Source organism: Danio rerio, chromosome 16 (assembly GCF_052040795.2).
Source record: "Danio rerio strain M-AB ecotype USA chromosome 16, GRCz13ab, whole genome shotgun sequence".
NCBI lineage: Eukaryota > Metazoa > Chordata > Actinopteri > Cypriniformes > Danionidae > Danio > Danio rerio.
The window spans coordinates 60,586,984-60,596,805 of record NC_141036.1 but is presented as its reverse complement, the minus strand read 5'-3'; the positions used below and the strand labels follow the sequence as shown (position 1 = coordinate 60,596,805).

At 37.7% G+C, this 9,822-nt stretch overlaps 1 protein-coding gene across 6 annotated transcripts in view; it reads left to right on the top strand.

The window, feature by feature from the left end:
* LOC137488006 (uncharacterized) overlaps positions 1-9,822 on the top strand; it is a 28,594-nt gene that overhangs the window by 14,103 nt on the left and 4,669 nt on the right. Inside the window, exons 3-12 of one of the 6 annotated variants that reach the window (XM_087288090.1) lie at positions 3,376-3,467; positions 5,534-5,662; positions 6,089-6,232; positions 6,372-6,518; positions 6,883-7,026; positions 7,156-7,293; positions 7,434-7,559; positions 8,067-8,348; positions 8,495-8,589; positions 8,828-8,878. In XM_087288090.1, coding sequence (XP_087144216.1) covers positions 5,632-5,662; positions 6,089-6,232; positions 6,372-6,518; positions 6,883-7,026; positions 7,156-7,293; positions 7,434-7,559; positions 8,067-8,348; positions 8,495-8,589; positions 8,828-8,878 — 1,158 coding nt within the window. In that variant the 5' untranslated portion in view covers positions 3,376-3,467; positions 5,534-5,631. Of the gene's footprint in view, positions 1-2,980; positions 4,756-5,533; positions 5,663-6,088; positions 6,233-6,371; positions 6,519-6,882; positions 7,027-7,155; positions 7,294-7,433; positions 7,560-8,066; positions 8,349-8,494; positions 8,590-8,827; positions 8,879-9,822 lie in introns of those variants that run through there. The other 5 variants (XM_087288087.1, XM_087288088.1, XM_087288089.1 and 2 more) reach the window with 5 other exon arrangements.

Genomic DNA, 9,822 nt, shown 5'->3' with positions numbered 1-9,822 from the left:
TAGTGTGAATCATTATTAAAAAAAAGTCTTTCAAACAATATAAAACACTGAAAAACGAATCTCGATCTCCGTAGATTTGTCCTGAAACTTGAGAACTTGGATTCAGACTGTGTTCTCTTCGCTGGCTTTATGAAGTAAGGCCTCATCAGCAGTCTGCAGAATGAAAAGTCTAAATGAAATTCAGAAACACGCTCGCACAGCTCTTGGAATATGACAAATTCAACAATTAAAAATATTTTAATAATGAAAAACATGAACACCTAATTTTATTTAAAAAAATATATAAAAAAATAACCTCAACATGTCCATAAACCAAAACAGTTCTTTAAAAGGTTCTTAAAGTTACATTTAGAACTGTTTGTAAGTGTTTTAGATTTGGAGAACCCGTTATTATCAATGCTGCTCAGCCACGTTCCTGGAGGACAACCAGCACTGCATGTTTTACATGTCTCCTTCTTCTGCCACACTCATTTCATGTCTAATGAGCTGATGATCTGAATCAGGGGGTCTGTTCTTCATATGTGGATCACTCAGTTAGCTGGATTTGGATGTTGACGATTTGAACACTTCCCGGTAATTTGCGGGACATCATTTCTGGCCTTTCAGAGTGCAGCTAATGTCTTCTCTGAAGGAGTGTGTTTGTAGTCCAGCAGAGCTGCACGTTTAGCTGTAATGGCTGCATCAAGTTATTCCCTCTTCACACCAGTCTGGATTTTTCCTCTCCTGCTTGCTAAAAGTTGCCATTGCTGAGTTGTAGATGGCATCTCGAACGGGGCTCCATCTGTCTGCTCCATCTATTTCATATATTGTAAATACGGAGTCTTAAAAGTTTCTGACCAAAAGACATTGTACACATGAGTGTGTGTGTGTGTGTGTGTGTGTGTTTGAGGCTTTCCTGGCAGCTGCAGATCATTTGTACTATTTAGCAGATGAGAGCTGAAATCTATTATGCATCGCTTTTGTGCAATCTGACCCTCTCCAGCATGGTGAACGGAGATTGGGACGCCCACACTGTAAAAAAAAAAGTACACTCAAAGTTTTAAGGCAACCAGCTTCAGGACATTTTTGAGTTTACTCAACTTAAATCAAGTTAAGTGCAGTACTTAGGTTGAAATTTGAGTCAACACAAAGACGTTCTGAAGCTGGTTGAATTTTGAGTTGAGTCAACTCTTTATTTTCTTCTACAGCGCAGGCTACAAGACAAACATTAAATTCTTCTACTGACAGTGTTGAGTTGGGATTATTCAGAGCACAGTTTGTGAAGTCACAGAGTTAACTATAATAGAGCAAAAGCTTATCGTCTTTATTTTTAAAGCCTTTTAACTGAGAATTTCAGGAGTTTAAAGCAATAAAGTTTTGTTTACTACTTTAATAAAACAGTTGTTTTGAATGATTTATACATTGCAGAACATGTAATTCTACTACTGATTTTAGCTGCTGTACATGAACACTGTGTCTCTCAGACACCCATAACACATTCTTTACATTTTATATTTGCTCTGAAATAAATAATAAACAGAACATCCCTATCAGTAATATTTATCGCAGAAAAACAAAACATTGCAATGTCAGATTTTTGCAATATTGTGTAGCCCTAATTTGAATGGTATATTTCATTCTACAGGCAGTATTGTGGTCAATTGCTATATATTTTGCTTCCATTCTTCAGAATAATTTATATTGTGTTTAACAAAAGAAAAACTCAAGCTTTGTTACTTTAAATGTGTTATTTTAGATGAACCATACTATTAATTAAACATACTTGCCTCCTCTGAGTAACTGATATAAACAGATAACATTAGGATCCATATGGTTGCATTATTTAGTTACTCGTGGTGCACAATTAATGCCTGTACAAACAACAAACAAGCATTAAAGCCATCCCATGGCTAATTTCACTGTTCAATTTAACTTCATTTGTACAGCGCTTTTACAATGTAGATTGTGTCAAAGCAGCTTCACATAGAAGATTATAGTAAATTGAAACAGCGTCGGTTCAGTTTTCAGCTTAGTTCAGTTCAGTGTGGTTCTTCTCCTTTTAAAATTGCAAAGGGCTCACACCTTTTGGCTTTCATAGACAATTATGTTTACATAAAAAATGTTGACAAATACTCACCGCTATTATTAACTCTTTGCAAATTAAATGACGTGAACAAATGAGTTCCAGATACCTGTACAATATTAAAACAATCCTCCCTTCATCATCCCTTTTTAATTTGAATAATTAAGGTTTAATTTATTTTAATAAAACCTTTTAGTAACTTTTTAGACTATTTTCATTCGTGAACAGCTCTGTAAAAAGTCATTCTTTGGCCTTGTAGATTTCATTAGTATTATTATGTAGACTTTATTTAATAAATAATTTCCTGTTTTTTGGGGCATTGTTTTTTACTTTGAAATTACTAAGAAAATGTCTGTAATAAAATCTAATCAATTTTATTTTTAGAATTTAGCTATTATTCTTAAATCATTTCAAAAAGACAAAATATTCATTAAATCCAGCAATACTGAAATGAGCATTTCAAATTCACAATCATCTTCTGTTAAAACGATCTTAGCATTAAACTATTTCAAAATCAGGGCAAATGTCAGAATGAGCTGCCGAGGAAAGGCTGCCCTCGCTGGAGACACGAGTGATGAGCTCCCGTCATCACCTGGAGGTCGACATCTCAACAATTATTTAAAGGACATTTTAAAATACTGTATTCTTATTGTTAAAGTCAGATATATGCCATATTTTCACTGCTTAAGAAAAAAAACACAATATTGCGATTTCCTCTGGTTGTCTACTCGCGTCAGATTGAATCACATTAGCTCATGGACTTATTTTATTGCACATGTTCAAAAGCTTATACTCATCAACATGTAATCAGTGGTGTACTATATCTAGTGTATAAAATGCGTGTGGTTCAACCGTATAACGACACGGTAATCAATCATGTTGTTGTCTTACGTTATTATACAAAAAGGCAATCGGTTTCAGGTGGGATCTGACTTGTTCATTTATGGGAGTTGATTCATCAAACTGAGCTGACTCGACTCGCAAACAACGTCTTCACCAGGCCATGCAGAACATCCGCATTTTAAACCTGGCATGGTCTCATCCAAACAAATTTATCGGTAAGTGTTGAAGTGTCCAATTCTGTCAGTTAAATGATAGTTGTATATATTTCTGTATATTGCATGTAATTCACCAAGTAACTTTAGTTGCAGGTTCTTATGTCACGTTATCCGAAAATTACATACACAATGTATAAATACGAATTAAAGGAAGGTGTTTGTAACGCTAATGCTAATTTTGAGGTATTAGAGACTGTTTGAGTGTTTAAAGAGGTATTTTACTGTTAACTTGGTGTTAACTGTGTTCTATTTCAGCACAGCATTGAAGTAAAGTGACCACAGAGATTTACTGACCACCAGGCCCGGTTCTTGCTAACCACAGAGGGGTGGGCTGACAGAAATCCCAGGTGGGCAGTTTTTGGGGGTGGGGTTAGGAGATGGAATAGCAAAAATATTGATATAATAAAGTTCTTGCTTGTAGTTGCATATTATATTAAGTCAATATAAACACAAATATGGTTTCAATGAAGAGTGATTTTTAAATTCAGTCAACATTCAGAATGGATGATTACTAGACTAATAAGTCCACACAATCAAGCAATATTATTTTTTTAAAGATAGCATTGTTTCCGCTACATTCATTCCTCTATTATATCCTGTTATTATATTATATTGTTGTTAACCTGTTTAGTGGCTCCATGCTGCTGAACAGGCTCCACTAATTTGAGCTAAATTTAATAAATTTTTACGCAATCCATACTTGTTGAATTCATTGAATTAATAATTTTGCTTAATCTGTTATCTCAATTTAATTGAGTAGATATAGGGTCTTATTTTGTACAGCTTAGTAGAATAGCACATGCAGCTAATGTATGAAACTTATCACACTGGTTAATCTCGGTTATTCAGTGTTATTTCAATTTGGATTTGTATTTCACTAATTACATTCATTCAATCATCCAAATACTGCATGTTTGCATTGTTGCAGGTATGATATGGATGACATTACACAAATCTGACATGACTGTTCGGGAAGGAATAATGCACCTTTTACACCTGTTGGGTCAAATCTGATACCTGCATTTTCAACACAATTTATTTGTAACATAAAAAAAAATATTTTAAAGTAATTCTGCTTTGTTTTAATTAAAGAAAGCTTTATTTAATAAAATTAGTAGCATTTAAAATTTTTTTTACTATAACATCTGGAAATTAGCTAACAGTTTCCAGCCAAAACGCCTGCGAGCAATTCAATGAGCGGCCATTTTGGAAAGGTCAAAAAAGCCCTTCCACTGGCTGCAGTGTCATGAAAATCCACAAGAGGGCAAAATACACGTATCTATCAATATACAGCAGGCTTTCAATCAAAAGAGTGATCAGGTTTATAATATACAGATCTTATAAACTTGAGTATTAAATATGATACGCGCTGTTTTATAGGGTAAAGGTCACAGACCCTCGCAGAAGACGACTCGTTGCTTGGCAACAGCAGAACGCGTTCTAACGGTTGTAGAGGGTCTGCTGACGCGCGCAAACTCAGCTTCAGTAATCTGCTGGAACAAGAAATGAAGGTTGATTGTGAAAGTTGCTCTCGGTCGATAAATACATCGAGCAAAACAGTTGAACGATTTCAGACGATGTCTACAAGACCTTTGGAGATTCTAGCGGAAATGGAAAGTTGTAAGACTGTGACGGGTAAGTCCAGACACATGTGTTTCCTATTTGTTTCCTATTTCCATTTTTAAATGTCAGATCTTTGATACTAAAACTCTATTTTTACACTCTAAAATAACTTGTGTACTTATTTTGGATTAATAAATATAACCATACAATCATACACTGCCGTGAGCCCGTCTAACGGTCGCTTTAACCCGTTTGTGTGTACATTAAGGTGTCTGTTATCCCGGCGCTGCTGTTTAGCCGAAGTATGGCGATCATAACTCGATAACCTGACGGTACACAGAGGTGTTTTCAGAGCATAGTGAATATAAATGCAGATTCAGTGTTTAGTGAACGACATCAGTCTATTTAATACTATAAAACAACAGAGTAAAATGCAGATAACCTACTAACTCTTACTTGAGTCAAAGTCAAACTCTTCCTAACGAATATATAATGATGTACAGGCCTGTCGCCAGCCTGGGGGAAATGGGGGATCTTTTTATCTAAACGTGGACCTTTTTAAATGTATAATTACATCATATATTATTAGAAAATAGACGCCCTTACTACATAACAAATATGACAAAAGCAGGAGAATATTATGTTCATGTTTCCTGAAGATGATCTACAGACCTGCTGCTGTAAATGTATAAAAACTCAGTGTTTGATATTTATAATCTGCACCGCTAAGAACTTAATTTGACAATTTAAAAGGTGATTTGCTCAGTGTTGGGATTTTTTTATGAAATATTGACAATAAAAATCAGGATTTAGATTAAGAGTTTAATGTTCGTTGTGTTTTAATCCACAGTAGGACAAAGAGGAGAGAAGAGGAAAGCGGATAATAAACCATATACTCTGCGGAAACGCATCAGAGTTACAGAACTGGAGAACACAAGAGACACAGAGATGAGCAGCTATCAAGAGAAAACCAGCTCAGGTGTGTCTCCATCAACACTTGTACAGCTTCAGCACCATACATTTATCACCACTGAAGATTCTGAAACATGAAGCAGGGTGCAAAGTGTTTCACTCAGTTAGCTGCTAAATCCAGTGAGCATGCGGAGAGTTTGGCCACTAGGCAACAATACAGTGTCTGGATCAAAGTGATTGATTTATCTATTATGGCCAAAATCAATACAATATTATAGTATGATCATGCTCTATCAAGATCAACACTTTCTGCTGTAAACATGTCAGAACTCAGATGTTGATTTGAACTTAATTTGGCCACTTTAAAGGGGATTTTCCCAATCTTTATATTTTTCGAGATTGCAACAGAAATCTGGAATGAATTAATGACAATAAACAAACATGATTGATTAATTAAAGAGTGTATTGTTCATTGTGTTGTCATCCACATTAGGAGGAAGAGGAGTGAAGCGGAAAGCAGATGATGATTTGCAGAGTGTTTCTGGTGGAGTCAAACCATACGCTCTGCGGAAACGCATCAGAGTTACAGAGCTGGAGAACACAAGAGTAGACGCCGACACAGAGGCGTCCGGCTCAGGTCAGTCCACTCTTAATGACTGGAGAAATACTGGAAAACTGGAGCACTGCTGCCATTTGTTAAATCCCAGAGTAAAATAAATGCCATTATTGAAATAACTGATTATTAATAATTCATTATTGACTGTAATCCACATCAGGAGGAAGAGGAGTGAAGAGGAAAGCGTATGATGATTTGCAGAGTGATGGAGTCAAACCATACGCTCTGCGGAAACGCATCAGAGTTACAGAGCTGGAGAACACAAGAGACACAGAGATGAACAGCTATCAAGAGAAAACCAGCTCAGGTGTGTCTCCATCAACACTTGTACAGCTTCAGCACCATACATTTATCACCACTGAAGATTCTGAAACATGAAGCTGGGTGCAAAGTGTTTCACTCAGTTAGCTGCTAAATCCAGTGAGCATGCGGAGAGTTTGGCCACTAGGCAACAATACAGTGTCTGGATCAAAGTGATTGATTTATCTATTATGGCCAAAATCAATACAATATTATATTATGATCATGCTCCATCAAGATCAACACTTTCTACTGTAAACATGTCAGAACTCAGATGTTGATTTGAACTTAATTTGGCCACTTTAAAGGGGATTTTCTCAATCTTTATATTCTGAAGAGTGTATTGTTCATTGTGTTGTCATCCACATCAGGAGGAAGAGGAGAGAAGCGGAAAGCAGATGATGCTTTTCAGAGTGTTTCTGGTGGAGGTAAACCATCTGCCCACCGGAAACGCATCAAAGCTGCAGAGCTGGAGAACACAAGAGTAGACGCCGACACAGAGGCGTCCAGCTCAGGTCAGTCCACTCTTTATGACTGGAAAACTATTAGCACTGCTGCCATTTGTTAAATCCCAGAGTTAAATAAATGCCAATATTGAAATAATCGATTATTAATAATTCATCATTGACTGTAATCCACATCAGGAGGAAGAGGAGTGAAGAGGAAAGCGGATGATGATTTGCAGAGTGATGGAGTCAAACCATACGCTCTGCGGAAACGCATCAGAGCTGCAGAGCTGGAGAACACAAGAGTAGACGCCGACACAGAGGCGTCCAGCTCAGGTCAGTCCACTCTTAATGACTGGAGAAATACTGGAAAACTGGAGCACTGCTGCCATTTGTTACATCCCAGAGTAAAATAAATGCCAATTAATGAAATAACTGATTATCAATAATTCATTATTGACTGTAATCCACATCAGGAGGAAGAGGAGTGAAGAGGAAAGCGGATGATTATTTGCAGAGTGTTTCTGACAGAGTTAAACCATACGCTCTGCGGAAACGCATCAGAGCTGCAGAGACGTCCAGCGATGAGAACAGCCGCTCAGGTCAGTCTCCCGTCACTCTTCTACAGTTGTATGAGCGTATATTTGTCAGCATAAGTGCACGACGACACAAAGCAGCAGAGCTTTTATTATGCCACAGTCCAGCACGTCTGGTTCTTCAGCTCGTGATCACGTGTGCTGTTTTATCAGACTAAATACATTTCATTTCTATTTATATTCTGTTATAATGCTGCTCTGTGCAGTCAAATACATTTCAAATACAAGTGTGCATCCAGTGGACACTAATCTATCCCATAATGCACTGCGGGATCATTCATGAATCACTCCTCTAGTGGATTTTGGAGATTTTAATTATAAAAGTCTCACATAATGTGCCTTTAAACCTGTGAACGATGCAGTATTGTGCAAAGTATTTCTCAGTAGAGCTTCATGACAAAACATCTGGAAACTAGTAGCACTGCTGCCATTTGAACAGATCCCCAAATACAATAAATGCCAATCAATGAAAGAACTGATCATTAATAATGCATTGTTGACTGGAATCCACAGAAGCTCCAAGAGCACAGAAGAGGAAGGCTGGATGTCTGGATCAGGACACAGCTGCTGCAAAACGAGTGAAAACAGCCCAGATCCAACATGGCGGCAGCAGCAGTGGCGGGAAAACTGCAGCAGAAGACAGCAGCTCAGCTAAAGACAGCAGCTCAGCTAAAGACAGCAGCTCAGCTAAAGACAGCAGCTCAGCTGAAGACAGCAGCTCAGCTAAAGACAGCAGCTCAGCTAAAGACAGCAGCTCAGCTGAAGACAGCAGCTCAGCTGAAGACAGCAGCTCAGGTTCGTCTTCTGCCGTAATGTTTTCTGTCTAATCTGCAGGGTTTTGTATTCTTGTTCAGAGTTTTACAGAATTTTCTCATGATTAGATTAGAGCAGAAGAGTCACAGGAGTGGGCAAATGTCATAAATGTGTGTGTTTTTCTCCAGGATCTTTACTTGACAGATATGTGCTTGGAGAGAAGCTGGGACGGGGGCATGAAGGCACTGTCTATGTGGCTACACGGAAATCTGATGGCCAGAAGGTAACGTTCACTTATTTACACACACTTTCTGCAGTTTTAGAATAACTTCACAGATTTGACAGCAGGACTCTGATATTAAAGCAGCTGGACACACAGAGACAGAGGACACGTGCTGCATATGGACAGCAGAGAGAGAGAGAGAGAGAGAGTGTGTGTGTGTGTGTGTGTGTGTGTGTGTGTGTGTGTGATCAGACATCTCTCTGGTTAATTAAGTTTTGACTTTATGCTTTCTTTGCAGGTTGCCATAAAAATTTTGAATGAGGAGTATCATGGAGAGAGACACTACTTGGTAAGTTTGCGTACTCTACTGGAAATATCTGAAGAGAAGTGATGAACTCCATGTTTAGTCATGTTTTCATGTTGTGTATTGAAGGGTACACGTGTAAACAACACGCTTTATGGAAAAGACTGAAACTGGACGTGTTTAGTCATTTCCAGAAATCCTGTTTTGACTGAATATTAAAGAGTTTCTGGACATTTCTAATATTGGGGGTTATCAGCTTTTGTAGATGAACTGTGGAGCACAACACCAGTCATAATGTCTGAAACTGAGATTTGTGGATCATCTGAAAGATCAATAAAGAAGCTTTTCAGTAATGTTTGCTTTGTTAGAACAATATTTGATGGAGATGCGGCTGTTTGACCATCTGGAAGGAGAAAAACATCTGAATATTGAGAAAATCAGCTTTAAAGTGAATAACTTCAACTAAGTCCCGCACATTTCCATGTAAACTACATATGATAATAATACCACATCGATAGGAAATGCACAAACATATACTGAAACTAAATCTTAAATTAAAGTCAGAATTGAGAGTTTTCCTAAAAATAAACCCGCATGACAGAAGACTGGTGTAGTGGTCCAGGGTTTGAGTTAACATGTGAACATAGCTCTGTTTCCATCCACCTGTTTCATGCACATGTAGGATTCTCACATAAACAATGCTGAAAACAGCAAGATGCACAAACATGTTGTCATGCGCAGGACTTACTGGGATAAACTTTATTCCAGAAGAAAAGATGCGCATCAAATACATCAGGACCATTTTTACCTGATAAACTCCAGCATGCAGATTAAACAAGTCATGTGATTGTGTCAGAAGAGGTCATGTGAGGATATCAATGTGTGTTCAGGGTGTTTGCCTCATTAATGTTGGTCTGCAGCTCTCCAGTGGGTCAGATGTGAAATGTTGTTGTGCTGATTGTAGAAGGCCTCTCAGTCCTCCGTCAGTC